This window comes from Ranitomeya imitator, chromosome 5 (genome assembly GCF_032444005.1).
Source record: "Ranitomeya imitator isolate aRanImi1 chromosome 5, aRanImi1.pri, whole genome shotgun sequence".
Classification (NCBI taxonomy): Eukaryota; Metazoa; Chordata; class Amphibia; order Anura; family Dendrobatidae; genus Ranitomeya; species Ranitomeya imitator.
This window is the reverse complement of record NC_091286.1, coordinates 212,647,776-212,665,294: the sequence shown is the minus strand read 5'-3', so window position 1 is coordinate 212,665,294 and position 17,519 is coordinate 212,647,776. Positions and strand designations below refer to the sequence as shown.

At 43.9% G+C, this 17,519-nt stretch overlaps 1 protein-coding gene across 17 annotated transcripts in view; it reads right to left on the bottom strand.

Moving 5' to 3' along the window:
• LOC138681740 (scavenger receptor cysteine-rich domain-containing protein DMBT1-like) overlaps positions 1 to 17,519 on the bottom strand; it is a 491,932-nt gene that overhangs the window by 244,923 nt on the left and 229,490 nt on the right. For all 17 annotated transcript variants that reach the window (XM_069769545.1, XM_069725880.1, XM_069769547.1 and 14 more), the window contains 2 exons: positions 3,447 to 3,467; positions 2,583 to 2,603 (listed from right to left, as the gene is read on the bottom strand). In XM_069769545.1, the coding sequence (XP_069625646.1) occupies positions 2,583 to 2,603; positions 3,447 to 3,467 (42 nt within the window). The remainder of the gene's footprint in view (positions 1 to 2,582; positions 2,604 to 3,446; positions 3,468 to 17,519) is intronic.

Genomic DNA, 17,519 nt, shown 5'->3' with positions numbered 1-17,519 from the left:
CACGGTCTTGTGACCGCGACGTCATCACAGGCCCTGCGCGCCTGCGCGAGAAGGACCTGCCATGACGTCATGGTCATGTGACCGTGACGTCATCACAGGCCCTGCGCGCCTGCGCTAGAAAGACCTGCCATGACGTCACGGTCATGTGACCGCGACGTCATCACAGGTCCTGCGCTCATACCAACCCTGGGACCGGAAGCTGCCGTGGACTACAAGGGGCCCTCGGAAAGCTGAGTATATGTTTTTTTTTTTTTAACCTGTGACAAACGTGGCTGGGCAATATACTACGCAGCTGGGCAATATACTACATGATTTGCCAATATACTACGTGGCTCTGTGCTGTATACTACTTCACTGTGCAATATACTACATGGCTCTGTGCTGTATACTACATCACTGGGCAATATACTACGTAACTGGGCAATATACTACGTGACTGGCCAATATACTACGTGGCTCTGTGCTGTATACTACGTCACTGTGCAATATACTACGTGGCTCTGTGCTGTATACTACGTCAATGTGCAATATACTACGTGGCTCTGTGCTGTATACTACGTCACTGGGCAATATACGTAACTGGGCAAAATACTACGTCACTGGGCAATATACTATGTTGCTCTGTGCTGTATACTACTTCACTGTGCAATATACTACGTGGCTCTGTTTGGTATACTACGTCACTGGGCAATACACTACGTCACTTGGCAATATACTGCATAACTGGGCAATATGCTACAAGGCTGCGCAATATACTACGTCACTGGGCAATATACTATGTAACTAGGCAATATACTATGTGGCTGCACAATATACTATGTAACTGGACAATATACTACGTGGCTACGCAATATACTATGTCACTGGGCAATATACTACGTGGCTGGGCAATATACTACGTGACTGGGCAATATACTACGTGGTGGGCCAATATACTACGTCACTGGGCAATATACTACGTCACTGGGCAATATACTACGTGGCTGGACAATATACTACGTGGCTGGGCAATATACTATGTGACTGGGCAATATACTACGTGGCTGGGCAATATACTACGTGGTTGGCCAAAATACTACGTGGCTGGGCAATATGCTACGTGGACATGCATATTCTAGAATACCCGATGCGTTAGAATCTGGCCACCATCTAGTATGATATATTATTGTAATGACATATATAATTTGCTTGATATATTTTTCTGATTGTTAATTGTTTATAGTTCTGAAAAAGACCAATGTAGGCCAAAACGTCAAAAGTGGATACATAATAAATAAACTTATCATATTTTGGATCAAGTTTTGGAGTGCCGAATTCTCATTCTTTGCACCTCAATTATAGGCCTAATGATTTTTAGGTGGAAATCTGGCCTTCTGATTTGTCTCTGACACACAGTTTTATCACAGACGATTTACATTTACAGTAGGTAATGGGGCTTCTGGAGACTGCCACACAGTATTTGCACAATCTAGTTTGATGCTGGAAGATCAATTTCACACAGGACAGGACATATCTAGTTAACTCACAAGTTCACATTCAGCGCCAGCACTAGCGCAGGAGCGACCTCTCTGCACGGTGACACTGAGCAACTGGCACCAGCTAAGCAAGATGTCCTCTTTTTATATGGCCAGGGACATGTGACTTTGGCAGCCAATCACAGAAGACCTTGTGTCATGATGTTGTGGATGGTTTCTGAGCCCTGATTGGTTGGTGAAATCAACACACATAAAGTTAAGGGTTAAAAAAAAGAGCGCACCGCTCCTCTAACTTTTCCACACCCCTTAGCCCCATTAAACACGTCCCCCCCGCTCATCATATAGGATCACTATCATAGTAATAACAGAAACATTAGTGGAAACATGATGATTTACCGAACTGTGACTGACTTTTGCCAACTTTGAGTAAAAATGCTTGTTAAAGCGAAGACGAATCTGAATGTGGTACGTTCATGCCGAATTTGAGATTGACGAACGTTTCCCGAACACGTTCGCTCATCTCTACTCAAGAATATAACACTAACTAAACTACCTAAAATGAATCAGGCATGGGTCAGTGCCAACTTTCATTCACCCACAGCTGATGCCAATGATTTGATCAGCCAAGCATGCCACTAGTTCTTTTCTACACTAATCTTCCAGTTCCAACGGTACACAGTCTGGTAGGCCTCAACATCCTGTCAATCATGTCATCTCTACTGTACTGCTTCTATGCATACCTGAGCTGGCTCCGATAGAGCCAGACATCTTTTTGGCCTGTCCTTTCCTATGCGTTGCTGCCACTACCCCTAGACACTCACACACATCTCCTGCTTTTGTACAGTGCGTAGTATAGGTACTGATGATTGGAAGTGTAATTACTTCAGCGTACACAGACATGAAATGGCTCCTAAAGTATTTACTGTCATTTTCAAGTATTGGTGAAAAGCCATTGCTTTTTTACTTTGAAACTAGCTAACCTTGTCCAGTTCCGTAAAAAAAAGTAATGAATTTTGGATGAATTACAAAGTTTAAACAGTTCAAATTCGTATAACAATAAATGATAATAATAACAACATTTTAAAAATAAAATCTAGTTGATGTTACCTTCTATAGTGGTAGGTTCAGCTGCGGAAATAAAAAGAAGCTGAATTAGATTAGAATTTATTAAAGTTAACTAAAAGTCATTCCTTTTGCCTTTGTTTCTCCACCTTTTTACCTGACCATCTGCCTAGTAGAGCAACACTTCTCAAATTTTTAATACTGAGATCTCACTATATGTGCCAAAATAAAAAGGGTTGTTGACCTGAGAAAATTGTCAGCAAGTACCTGAATCTTTCCATCTCCTAATGCTGTGCAATGTACACACACACACTATTTTTACTTCACTTGCTGGTTCCCGTGGTCATCACATGATTGCATAAATACGATTTGCCCACTTTCGTTTACACGTTACCCAGAATGTTAGCCACTTCATACAACAGATTCTACTCAGAAACAGGAGAGACTCTACTTAAGATTTGGCAAGCTACAGGCCTTGCCGAAAATTTCCTTTACATTGGACAACCCCTTTAAAAAAAGAATGTTACATTTCTTTATTTGTCTCCTATTCTATTATATCAATAAAATAGGCACAAAATACGCCAAATATGTTTATAATGTACAGTTTTCTCCACAAAGAGAATTGGCTCTGCATCAAATGGTCACTTTTGTGAAAACTGCTTGTCCATCTGTGTCTTTTCTCGAGCAGGGACCCTGAACTCTGATCCCATGAACTTTTGGCTCAGCAGATTGGAACAATGACAAAAAGTGACCCTGTTTGCTATGCAGGCAGTGTCAGGTCCTACATCGTTTGTACTGTCAGAGAGGGTATTCAGTACAGCCGGTGGGTTGTCACATCCAAGCGGACCAGGCTATTTTCTGCAAGCGTTCAAAACTTAACATATTACATATTAACATAATTTATGTTACCTGGAATAGTGGTTGGTTCAACTGTAGAAATAAAAATAATAATAATTAGAATAGAATTTATTAAAGTTAACTCAATCTCATGTTTTTTTCTGCCTTTGTTTCTCCACCCAATTAACTAATTATTTCACTAAGAGAGTCAAGCTTCTAAGACTTTGACTATAGAGGCCTCACTATGCGTGACAAAATGAAAAGGATGTACACCTGAATCAAATGATTATTTTTTACGAAAACTGCTTGTCGTTCTTTGCCTCTCAATAATTAGATGGTGTCTCACTAGTAATGCCCAATTTGCAGTAAAGGAAGCACTGATTTAGTGGACCTAGATCCTACAAATAATGAGAGCAAGCCACAAACATAAGTGCCTGGGAGGATTAGAAGAGACAATTCCTCCTGCAGTCTTGTATGTGAATTTTATGCAAATGAAATTATGAATAGTATGGTCATAAAAGGTATATTCATACAATGGGATAACTTTGTCTTTTTATCACAATTTAGCAAAGGAACAAACAAAAATATATAGTTTTTGCAGTGATTTTCTGAAATTTTGGCAAAAGCTACGCATTTTTGTACCATGATTTTGCATTCTTTGAAAATGCCCTTAAGATTTTAATGTTTTTAATGAGAACTAAAGTCACCACATGTTGGTGACCAAAGTGATTGCATAGTCTTCTTTGTTTTTGTTTTCTAATAGATTTTCCACTGGATGTTGGCTTCTATTCTTCAACTAGTAAGCATGTAGATCACACACTGAGGCCTCCTACACATGCCAGTGATTTGTCTTATGCACAAAAGTCCAAAATTGATCAGTGTGTTTGATCAGTGTCAGAGTTTGGTCAGTGTGTCAGTTTTTACCAACAGAGTTTGGTCAGAGATTAGCACCTTAATGACCACCAATATGCATTAAAACTGCACCCATTAAGGAGCTTTATTGCGAATCCCCTTTTAAAATGAAGTTTGGGATAACGTGAGCCGTGCCCCCCCACAGGCGAAATTCCCGTAGGTGACAGCTCTACATGACAGCTCACATACTGCGACACTGGCCCTGGACAGTTTTGTCTCAGTTTGAGGCCGATTAACCCTTTGAACAGCCGAGTCTAAGTGGTTAAAAGGGTGTTAAAAGACCCCCTTTGACAGAATGGACAGCCTGTGATTGTAACTGTGGGTGCCGATCATTGCCATGGTACCCGAAGGTCATCTGATAACCCCAGGGTACTGTGGCTTGTTAGATCCTGCTATAAGAAGGGTCTTAGGCCGGCGTCACACTAAAGAGGAATATAGACGAGCAAGAGGCACAAAAACAATGCATTGCACACGGACCAATGTTTCTCTATGGGGCAGCTTCCATCAGCCGTATACTTCTCAGCCTTATTTTACGAACTGAGAAACTTGCAGCATGCTGTGTTTGTCAGCGTATTGTGCAAAAAATCCGCCAATGAAAGACTATGGGGGCGAGAAAAATAAGGATTACACACGGACCATGCGTGTGACTTGCGAGAAATAATCTGCCGGTGTTCTATAGAAAAGCCGGTAATTCAGTGCAGTGTACAGTAAAATCACACTGGTTAGAATAGAATAGATAGCATAAATGTGTACACATAGAATAGGTATATATATATATATGTCATTGACACACACATATATATATATTTATATTTAATACAGAGCTAGATAGCGTAAAAGCCGGTAATTCAATTGTCGGCTTTTGCTATCCCTTATCAAACCTGACAGGATATGAGACATGGTTTACATACAGTAAACCACTTCATATCCCTTATATTTTTACATATCCCTCACTATTAATGTTAGTAGTGTGTGTACAATTCGGGAGCTCATCATTGCGACCGCTACATCATCACGGGTTATTGCCGCAAGGCATTACTGGGAATGCAGCGTCGCGAGGAGCATCGCTAAAGGCCGGGGCTGGATTCGGGGGCCGCCGGAAGATAAGTATACAACTATTTTTTATTTTAATTCTTTTTTTTTTTAACAGGGATATGGTGCCCACATTGCTATATACTACGTTGGCTGTGTTATATACTACGTGAGCTGTGTTATATACTACATGAGCTGTGTTATAAACTACGTGGGCTGTGTTATATACTGCGTGGGCTTTGTTATATACTGCATCACTGTGCTATATACTAGGTGGGCTGTGCTATATACTATGCGGCTGTGCAATATACTTTGTGGCTGTGTTATATACTACGTGGGCTATGTTATATACTGCATGGGCTGTGCTATATACTACGTGGGCTGTGCTATATACTACGTGGGCTGTGCTATATATTCTATGGGCTGTGCTATATACTACATGGCTGTGCAATATACTACGTGGCTGTGCAATATACTATTTGGCTGAGCTATATACTACGTGGCTGTGTTATATACTATGTAGCTGTTCTATATACTACATGGCTGTGCTATATACTACGTGGGCTGTGTTATATGCTACGTGGGCTGTGAGACTCTTTCGCCACTCAAAAACCTGGATGTGGCCCTGGCTTCACTAATTGTTCGCGGCCGGCCGGGTGTGACCAATCAGCGACAGATGCAGTCCGGCCGCGAATTGGCGCAGGATTTGAACCACACTTCGCTAATTGGTCACGCCCGGCTGGCCGAATCCTGTGCATTCATTGCATTATTCTGAAATCTTCATAGATAAACTACTGCACATACATATTTTAGAATACCCATTGCGTTAGAATCGGGCCACCATCTAGTATATATATATATATATATATATATATATATATATATATATTAGCTGTACTACCGCCTTCGTCCAAGTTAATAACTGCTGTTAGCAAAATAGAATGTTTTAACAAAAATGTATTCTGCACCCAAAACCACAAAACAAATAGATAAAAATGTAATTATTAAAAGGCAAAAACTAAGTTAATTGGCTCTTGAGGAAGCAGCTCTTGTTTTCATGTCTGCAAGCCTCTCTTCCCTCTCCTCAGAAAGCTCATTGGCACTTGAGGAAGCAGCTCGTGTTCTCTTGTCTGCAAGCCTGACTTTCTTCTGCTCAGAAAGTTCATTGGCTCTTGAGGAAGCAGCTGCTGTTCTCATGTGTGTCAGCCTTGTTTCTCGGTCTTCACATTTTTCATTGACCCGTAATGCAGCTTTTCTTTCGCATCAGCTGACATACGTGCCATAGAATTCCTTTTCTTATGAGGCATTATGGTGGTAAAAATAGTCTGTAACTGGCAGTTTCTATATCCTCTCACATAGAGGTAATGTGACTGACATCAGCCTTTCCACCAACACACCCTAACTGACATGCTATTACCTCACACAAGCTTTGTTATACTGAGAATGTCCTTTGTTGCCTTTATTAAACAATCAGAGCTCAGATTAATTAACTTTAGCAAAATAGAAGCTGAGCTCTGATTGGTTGCTATTGGCAGCCTGATAAATCCCCAGCCAACAGGAAGCCCTCCCTCCTGGCAGTATATATTAGCTCACACATACACATAATAGTCAGGTCATGTGACTGACAGCTGCCGTATTTCCTATATGGTACATTTGTTGCTCTTGTAGTTTGTCTGCTTATTAATCAGATTTTTATTTTTGAAGGATAATACCAGACTTGTGTGTGTTTTAGGGCGAGTTTCAGGTGTCAAGTTGTGTGTGTTGAGTTGCGTGTGGAAATATGCATGTAGTGACTTTTGTGAGGTGAGTTTTGTATGGCGACATGCGTGTAGCAACTTTTTGTGTGTCGAGTTGCATGTGACAGGTTAGTGTAGCAAGTTGTGTGCAGCAAGTTTTGCGCATGGCGAGTTTTGCGCGTGGCGCATGTGCATGTGACAGGTTAGTGTAGCAAGTTGTGTGCAGCAAGTTTTGCGCATAGCGAGTTTTGCGCATGGCGAGTTTTATGTGTGGTGCGTTTTGAGTATGTGCAAGTTTTGTATTAGGCAATTTTTGCATGTGTTGCAACTTTTGTGCATGTGGCAATTTTTCCACGTGTGCAAGTTTTGCATGTGATGAGTTTTCCATGAGGTGAGTTTTGCACGTGTGGCGAGTTTTGTGTGAGCCTAGTTTTGCATGTGGCGAGTTTTGAGTGGCGACTTTTATGTTTCGACTTTTATGTGGCGAGGTTGGTGTATGTGTGGTGAAATGTGTGCTGAGGGTGATATATGTGTTCAAGCATGTGGTAGTGTGTGGCGCATTTTGAGTGTGTTCATATCCCCATATGTGGTGATTATCCCATGTTGGGGCCCCACCTTAGCAACTGTATGGTATATACTCTTTGGCACCATCGCTCTCACTCTTTAAAGGGACTCTGTCACCTAAATTTGGAGGGAACAATCTTCAGCCATAGAGGCGGGGTTTTCGGGTGTTTGATTCACCCTTTCCTTACTCGCCGGCTGCATGCTGGCTGCAATATTGGATTGAAGTTCATTCTCTGTCCTCGGTAGTACATGCCTGCACAAGGCAATCTCTCCAGTACAAGAGTACTACAACACATAAGACCAGCGATCAAAGAAAAAACATTTATGTCCCACAGTGGGACTATGTGAAAAAGTAGACCAAAAAATAAATCCGGCACTCCAGGGTAAATGCAGAAAAACATAATCGAGTCTTATTCTGATTTTTGGGAGGTAGAATTAACGAATAGACAGCAATACAATACATTCAGTATTAGTGATAAGAGAACTTTATTCTTCAGTTGGTGCAATAACAGCAATACCAGATTTATATCCTTTTTTTATATTTTGATATCACAAAATGAAAAAGTTTTTTTTATAAAAGCTAATTTTCTCATTACCATATTCTGAGAGTTGTAATTTTTTTAATTTTTTTGGCAAATAGAGCTGTATTATTATTATTATTATTTATTTATTTATATAGCACCATTGATTCCATGGTGCTGTACATGAGAAGGGGTTACATACAAGTTACAAATATCACATACAGTAAACAAACTAACAATGACGGACTGATACAGAGGGGCGAGGACCCTGCCCTTGCGGGCTTACAGTCTACAGGATTATGGGGAAGGAGACAGTAGTTTGAGGGTTGCAGGAGCTCCGGTGTTGGTGAGGCGGTAGCTCCGGTGTTGGTGAGGCGGTAGCTTCGATAGTGATGAGGCAGCAGCGGTGTCAGTGCAGGCTGTAGGCTTTCCTGAAGAGATGAGTTTTCAGGTTCCGTCTGAAGGATCCGACTGTGGTTGATAGTCGGACGTGTTGGGGCAGAGAGTTCCAGAGGATGGGGGATATTCGGGAGAAGTCTTGGAGGCGATTGGATGAGGAGCGAATAAGTGTGGAGGAGAGAAGGAGGTCTTGGGAGGACCGGAGATCACGTGAGGGAAGATATCGAGAGATTAGTTCAGAGATATATGGAGGAGACAGGTTGTGGATGGCTTTGTAGGTCAGTATTAGCAATTTGAACTGGATACGCTGAGGGAATGGGAGCCAGTGAAGAGATTTGCAGAGGGGGGAAGCGGAGGAGTAGCGAGGAGAGAGATGGATTAGTCGGGCAGCAGAGTTAAGGATGGACTGGAGAGGTGCAAGGGTGTTAGCAGGGAGGCTGTATGAGGGTTTATTTGTTGTGTGATTAATTGAATTTTTTTTTATTATATAACGTTTTTTGATTGCTTTTTATTCAGATTTTTCAGACACAAATGAACAAAAAAGTAATCCAGTTATTGTTTATATATATACATACAGTATATATATATATATATATATATATATATATATATATATATATAAAAACGATTTATTCTCTCGGTCAGCATGATTACAGCAATACCATATATACATATACACAGTATATACATATATATACAGTGCCTGCAAGTAGTATTCAACCCCCTGCAGATTTAGCAGGTTTACACATTTGGAATTAACTTGGCATTGTGACATTTGGACTGTGGATCAGCCTGGAAGTGTGAAATGCACTGCAGCAAAAAAGAATGTTATTTCTTTGTTTATTTTTTTTTTAAATTGTGAAAAGTCTTTTCAGAGGGTCATTTATTATTCAACCCCTCAAACCACCAGAATTCTGTTTGGTTCCCCTAAAGTATCAAGAAGTAGTTCAGGCACAAAGAACAGTGAGCTTCACATGTTTGGATTAATTATCTCTTTTTCCAGCCTTTTCTGACTATTTAAGACCCTCCCCAAACTTGTGAACAGCACTCATACATGGTCAACATGGGAAAGACAAAGGAGCATTCCAAGGCCATCAGAGACAAGATCGTAGAGGGTCACAAGGCTGGCAAGGGGTACAAAACCCTTTCCAAGGAGTTGGGCCTACCTGTCTCCACTGTTGGGAGCATCATCCGGAAGTGGAAGGCTTATGAAACTACTGTTAGCCTTCCACGGCCTGGACAGCCTTTGAAAGTTTCCTCCCGTGCCGAGACCAGGCTTGTCCGAAGAGTCAAGGCTAACCCAAGGACAACAAGGAAGGAGCTCCGGGAAGATCTCATGGCAGTGGGGACATTGGTTTCAGTCAATACCATAAGTAACATACTCCACTGCAATGGTCTCCGTTCCAGACGAGCCCGTAAGGTACCTTTACTTTCAAAGCGTCATGTCAAGGCTCGTCTACAGTTTGCTCATGATCACTTGGAGGACTCTGAGACTGACTGGCTCAAGGTTCTCTGGTCTGATGAGACCAAGATTGAGATCTTTGGTGCCAACCACACACGTGACGTTTGGAGACTGGATGGCACTGCATACGACCATAAGAATACCATCCCTACAGTCAAGCATGGTGGTGGCAGCATCATGCTGTGGGGCTGTTTCTCAGCCAAGGGGCCTGGCCATCTGGTCCGCATCCATGGGAAGATGGATAGCACGGCCTACCTGGAGATTTTGGCCAAGAACCTCCGCTCCTCCATCAAGGATCTTAAGATGGGTCATCATTTCATCTTCCAACAAGACAACGACCCAAAGCACACAACCAAGAAAACCAAGGCCTGGTTCAAGAGGCAAAAAATCAAGGTGTTGCAGTGGCCTAGTCAGTCTCATGACCTTAACCCAATTGAAAACTTGTGGAAGGAGCTCAAGATTAAAGTCCACATGAGACACCCAAAGAACCTAGATAACTTGGAGAAGATCTGCATGGAGGAGTGGGCCAAGATAACTCCAGAGACCTGTGCCGGCCTGATCAGGTCTTATAAAAGACGATTATTAGCTGTAATTGCAAACAAAGGTTATTCCAAAAAATATTAAACCTAGGGGTTGAATAATAATTGACCCACACTTTTATGTTTAAAATTTATAAAAATTTAACTGAGCATCAAAACCTTTTGGTTTGTAAGATTTATGCTTCTGTTAATAAATCCTGCTCTTGTTTGAAGTTTGAAGGCTCTAACTTATTTGCATCTTATTAAACCTGCTAAATCTGCAGGGGGTTGAATACTACTTGTAGGCACTGTATATATATATATATATATATATATATATATATATCTATAATATAATGCTGGGAGCGTCACTCTGTCCGAAGCCTTTATAGACTGCGCAGGCGCAAGCGCCGGCGCAGTCTGGGCCTCACAGAGTGACGCTCCCGGGAGATCGCGTTATGCGTTCACATTGAACGCACACCGCGATCTCCAACAGAGAAGCAGGGACCGCCAGGAGGGTGAGTATCGGCCATATTCACCTGTCCTCCGTTCCACCGCTGAGCGCCGCCATCTTCCCGGTCTTCGGTCTGTGACCTTCAGTTCAGAGGGCGCAATGACGCGCTTAATGCGCGCCGGCGCCACCCTCTGACTGAACAGTCACAGCCAGGAGACCGGGAAGATGGCGGCGCGCAGCGCTGGAACGGGACAGACAGGTGAGTATAGGAAGTGCTGGGGGGCCTGAGCTGGCGGCGATACCGGCACCTGACCCCCACAGCGCGCCGGTGTCCCCGCCTGCTCAGGCCCCCGGATGGTTGCAGCACATACCAGGATGGGGACGCAGGATGGGGACGCAGGATGGTTACAGCACATACCAGGATGGGGACGCAGGATGATTGCAGCACATACCAGGATGGGGACGCAGGATGATTGCAGCACATACCAGGATGGGGACGCAGGATGATTGCAGCACATATCAGGATGGGGGACGCAGGATGGGTGCAGCACATACCAGGATGGGGACGCAGGATGTTTGCAGCACATACCTGGATGGGGACGCAGGATGGGGACGCAGGATGGTTGCAGCACATACCAGGATGGGGACGCAGGATGTTTGCAGCACATACCAGGATGGGGACGCAGGATGGGGACGCAGGATGATTGCAGCACATACCAGGATGGGGACGCAGGATGATTGCAGCACATACCAGGATGGGGACGCAGGATGATTGCAGCACATACCAGGATGGGGACGCAGGATGATTGCAGCACATACCAGGATGGGGACGCAGGATGATTGCAGCACATACCAGGATGGAGACGCAGGATGGGTGCAGCACATACCAGGATGGGGACGCAGGATGCTTGCAGCACATACCAGGATGGGGACGCAGGATGATTGCAGCACATACCAGGATGGGGACGCAGGATGATTGCAGCACATACCAGGATGGGGACGCAGGATGGGTGCAGCACATACCAGGATGGGGACGCAGGATGGTTGCAGCACATACCAGGATGGGGACGCAGGATGATTGCAGCACATACCAGGATGGGGACGCAGGATGGTTGCAGCACATACCAGGATGGGGATGCAGGATGATTGCAGCACATACCAGGATGGGGACGCAGGATGGGTGCAGCACATACCAGGATGGGGGCGCAGGATGGTTGCAGCACATACCAGGATGGGGACGCAGGATGATTGCAGCACATACCAGGATGGGGACGCAGGATGGGGACGGAAGATGGGTGCAGCACATACCAGGATGGGGACGCAGGATGGGTGCAGCACATGACAGGACGGGGACGCAGGATGGGTGCAGCACATGACAGGATGGGGACGCAGGATGGTTGCAGCACATACCAGGATGGGGACGCAGGATGGTTGCAGCACATACCAGGATGGGGACGCAGGATGATTGCAGCACATACCAGGATGGGGACGCAGGATGGGTGCAGCACATGACAGGATGGGGACGCAGGATGGGTGCAGCACATACCAGGATCGGGACGCAGGATGGGTGCAGCACAAACCAGGATGGGGATGCAGGATGGGTGCAGCACATGACAGGATGGGGACGCAGGATGGGTGCAGCACATGACAGGATGGGGACGCAGGATGGGTGCAGCACATACCAGGATGGGGACGCAGGATGGGTGCAGCACATGACAGGATGGGGACACAGGATGGGTGCAGCACATACCAGGATGGGGACGCAGGATGGGTGCAGCACATGACAGGATGGGGATGCAGGATGGGTGCAGCACATGACAGGATGGGGACGCAGGATGGGTGCAGCACATGACAGGATGGGGGCGCAGGATGGGTGCAGCACATGACAGGATGGGGGCGCAGGATGGGGGCAGCACATGACAGGATGGGGACGCAGGATGGGTGCAGCACATGACAGGATGGGGACGCAGGATGGAGCAGCACATACCAGGATGGAGACCATATACCAATATAAATGCTCGCCACCCGGGCGTAGAACGGGTTCAATAGCTAGTATATATATATACAGTATATACACTACACTTCAAAAGTTTAGGGTCACCCAGACAATTTTGTGTTTTCCATGAAAACTCATACTTTTATTAATCAAATGAGTTGCCAAATGAATTTAAAATCTAGTCCAGACATTGACAAGATTAAAAAAAGAAGATTTTTATTTGAAATAATAATTTTCTCCTTCAAACTTTGCTTTTGTCAAAGAATGCTCCCTTTGCAGCAATTACAGCATTGCAGACCTTTGGCATTCTAGCAGTTAATTTGCTGAGGTAATCTGAAGAAATTTCACCCCATGCTTCCAGAAGCCCCAAAGTTGGTTTGGCTTGATGGGCACTTTTTGTGTACCATACGGTCAAGCTGCTCCCACAACAGCTCAATGAGGTTTTTTTTTTCCAATGAAGCTAACATTAAATGATTCCGAAATACACTCTATACATTGATAATGTGGTAAATGACTATTCTAGCTGCAAACGTCTGGTTTGCAATGTAATATCGTCACAGGTCTATAGAGTCCCATTTCCAACAACCATCACTCCAGTGTTCTTATGGTACCTTGTGTTTGCCAACTGTGTAAGAAGGCTAATGGATCGTTAGAATACCCTTGAAAACCATTGTGCAAGTATGTTAGAACAGCTGAAAACAGTTTGGCTGATAAGAGAAGCTATAAACCTGACCTTCCTTTGAGCTACTTGAGAATCTGGTGCATTACATTTGTTGCTTCCATTAAACTCTCAAAATGGCCAGAAAAAACAACAACTTTCATGTGAAACTCGACAGACTATTCTTGCTCTTAGAAATGAAGGCTATTCCATGAGAGAAATTGCCAAGAAACTGAAGATGTCCTACAACAGTGTGTACTACTCCCTTCAGAGGAGAGCACAAAAAGGCTCTAACCAGAGTAGAAAGAGAAGTGGGAGGCCCCACTGCACAACTGAGCAACAAGGCAAGTACATTAGAGTCTGTAGTTTGAGAAATCGGTGCCTCACAAGTCCTCAACTGGTAGATTCATTAAATAGTACACGCAAAACGCCAGTGTCAACGTCTACAGTGAAAAGGTGTCTCTGGGATGCTGGCCTTCAGGGCAGAGAGGCAAAGAAAAAGCCATATCTGAGGCTGGCTAATAAAAGGAAAAGATTAATTTGGGAAAAAGACCAAAGACATTGGACAGAAGAAGATTGAAAAATGTGTTATGGACAGACAAATCCAAGTTTGATGTGTTTGGATCACACAGAAGAACATCGGTGAGACGCAGAACAACTAAAAAGATGCTGGAAGAGTGTCTGCCGCCATCTGTCAAGCATGGTGGAGGTAATGTGATGGTCTGGGGTTGCTTTGGTGCTGGCAAAGTGGGAGATTTGTACAAGGTAAAAGGGATATTGAATAAGGAAGGCTATCCCTCCATTCTGCAATGCCATGCCATACCCTGTGGAAACCAACTTGTAGGAGAGGCTTCTGGAAGCATGGAGTGAAATTTCTCCAGATTACGTCAGCAAATTAACTGCTAGAATGCCAAAGGTCTGCAATGCTGTAATTGCTGCAAAGAGAGCGTTCTTTGACGAAAGCAAAGTTTGAAGGAGACAATTATTACTTCAAGTAAAAATCTTTTTTTCGAACCTTGTCAATGTCTTAACACTAGAAGTCCCAGAGAGGGGTCATTTAACATTTCTACCTTTGGAACCTTTGGAGCTCGAAATTTCTGGGACTTCTAGTGTTAACTAGATTTTAAATTCATTTGGCAACTCATTTGATAAATAAAAGTATGTGTTTTAATGGAAAACACAAAATTGTCTGGTTGACCCTAAACTTTTGAATGGTAGTGTACCTATAAAGAGAAAAATCGGACAAACTGAATATTTTGCAGTGGTCTCTTAATTTTTGTCTGTTCTGTATAGCGCCCCCAGAGTTGGAATTTCTCTGGAGTCTCTGCCACCGGGGGTAGCTGAGACCTTAGTGAACATGATTCAGGTTGGTTTTTACCGACCCCAGTATTGCGATCGCCGTTATTAACGGAATAACTGCAACTGCAAAAAAAGTCTGATTTCCCATTTAATTTCTCTCTTCTGATGTGATTGCACATTAATGTAGAGAGACATGCGGTCCCCGATACTCCCCCGATATCCTTCGGTGTCCCTGCATCCCCCCGTGAAGTCTCCACGCCGCCGGTGTCTTCTTCAGGGAAGGAAATGTGCAATGCGCCCACCGAGATCTGCCGGCTGGCACGTGGCAACAATAGGGAATATTTCCTATTGGTTTATTTTGATTACTGTGATAGACCATATCACAGTGATAAAAAAAATAGTAAATCAAACTTCCCTTTATCACCTCCTTAGTTAGGTAAAAATAATAAAATAAAAAAAGGATTTTTTTCCATTTTCTATTAGAGCTAGAGTTGGGCTAAAGTTAGGGTTGGGCTAAAGTTAGGGTTAGGGTTGGGCTAGGGTTAGGGCTGGGCTAGTTAGGGTTGGCCTAAAGTCAGGGTTGGGCTAGGGTTGTGGTTATGGTTGAGATTATGGTTAGGGTTTGGATTAGAGTTAGGGGTGTGCTAAGGTTAGGTTTACGGTTAGGGTTGGGATTAGGGTTAGGGGTGTGTTGTGGTTAGTCCACGTAAAAAAGAAAACGAGGGCACTCACCAGTCTTCTTATTGTGCAAAGATCACTTTATTAGTCCAACATCTAAAAGTCCAAGGTCGGGCAACGGCGGAGCCGAAGCTCAGGTGAGCAGGGGGGAGCGGAGACGACGGCCGTTTCGCGCTGTGCTTGCGCTTCTACGGGTCAGTGCATGTGAGAGCAAGACAGCGGAAATATAGTACCGGCCATGGTACCACCCCCCACCGCTACCTCCCTCCCACAAACATAAAAAAACACTCAATAAAAAGCACAACTTTAAAACAATGTGGCATATCTAGTGCATCCCACATCCAAATATATACAGAATGTACAGAATGACAAAACATAAGTTTAGTGCGCAAGAATAGACATTACTCAATATCTCCATTTTCATATTCATCACATTTCAAATGTGAACGCTCAAAGATCCTACTGAAACTAATCCCGTGGTTTCCCTATTTCAAAGAAAAATAGACAAATCCTACCTGTAGCAATCGATCTGCAATGTTCCCGGAACCGTAGAAATTGGCACATTTTGGGTCAAGATAAAGAGTTGGCGGCTGTAGCAGCCAGAGGTCCCCTTATAGCAAATAAGAGAAGTGTAAGGTTGAGGGACAAATTGGTGAGAAACCGCCTGACTAAACCCAATCAGAATTGGCTAACCAAAACCATACCGCACGGCAATTACAAGTGCGGTCATTGCTCATTCTGCAATCAACGATTAGTAGACCGGGTCATTAGAATGGGGGGTATTACGCATGTAGTAGAAGATTTTATCACGTGCAGGACGGATCACGTAGTATACGTGATTTTGTGCCCTTGTAAATATTACTACATTGGGAAAACTATACGACCTCTGTTCATACGGTTCCGGGAACATTGCAGATCGATTGGTACAGGTAAAGGAGTGCCGCGTCTGATCTCTCATGTAAGAGATAAACACGGGGGTAAAGCAGATTGTCTCACCTTTGCAGGGCTTGAGAAGGTGTCTTTGCCAGCTGGAGGGGGTGATTTAGATAATTTGCTTCTGAGAGTCGAAGCTAGGTGGATCATGCGCTGTGAAGCGATGGGGCCCCTGGGTTTTAACGATAGGGTGGATTTGTCTATTTTTCTTTGAAATAGGGAAACCACGGGATTAGTTTCAGTAGGATCTTTGAGCGTTCACATTTGAAATGTGATGAATATGAAAATGGAGATATTGAGTAATGTCTATTCTTGCGCACTAAACTTATGTTTTGTCATTCTGTACATTCTGTATATATTTGGATGTGGGATGCACTAGATATGCCACATTGTTTTAAAGTTGTGCTTTTTATTGAGTGTTTTTTTATGTTTGTGGGAGGGAGGTAGCGGTGGGGGGTGGTACCATGGCCGGTACTATATTTCCGCTGTCTTGCTCTCACATGCACTGACCCGTAGAAGCGCAAGCACAGCGCGAAACAGTCCTCGTCTCCGCTCCCCCCTGCTCACCTGAGCTTCGGCTCCGCCGTTACCCGACCTTGGACTTTTAGATGTTGGACTAATAAAGTGATCTTTGCACAATAAGAAGACTGGTGAGTGCCCTCGTTTTCTTTTTTACGTGGACTATGCAGTTGGATCTGTTTTCCTCGAGGAGCACCCGAAGTGTGTGATGTGGCAGCGTTGGTTAACCCATGAAGCACTGAAGTGTTAATACATCACTTGGCTTTGTGTCCTTGTGTCCTTGTTTTGAAGGCTGTGCCGCTCCATTTACTTTTTTATCTATAGATAGACTGTGTTGTGGTTAGGGTTGTGGTTAGGGTTATGGTTAGACTTGTAATTAGGGTTAGATGTATGTTGGGATTAGAGTTGGAGTTAGAATTGGGGGTTCCACTGTTTAGGCACATCACAGGGTCTCCAAACACAAC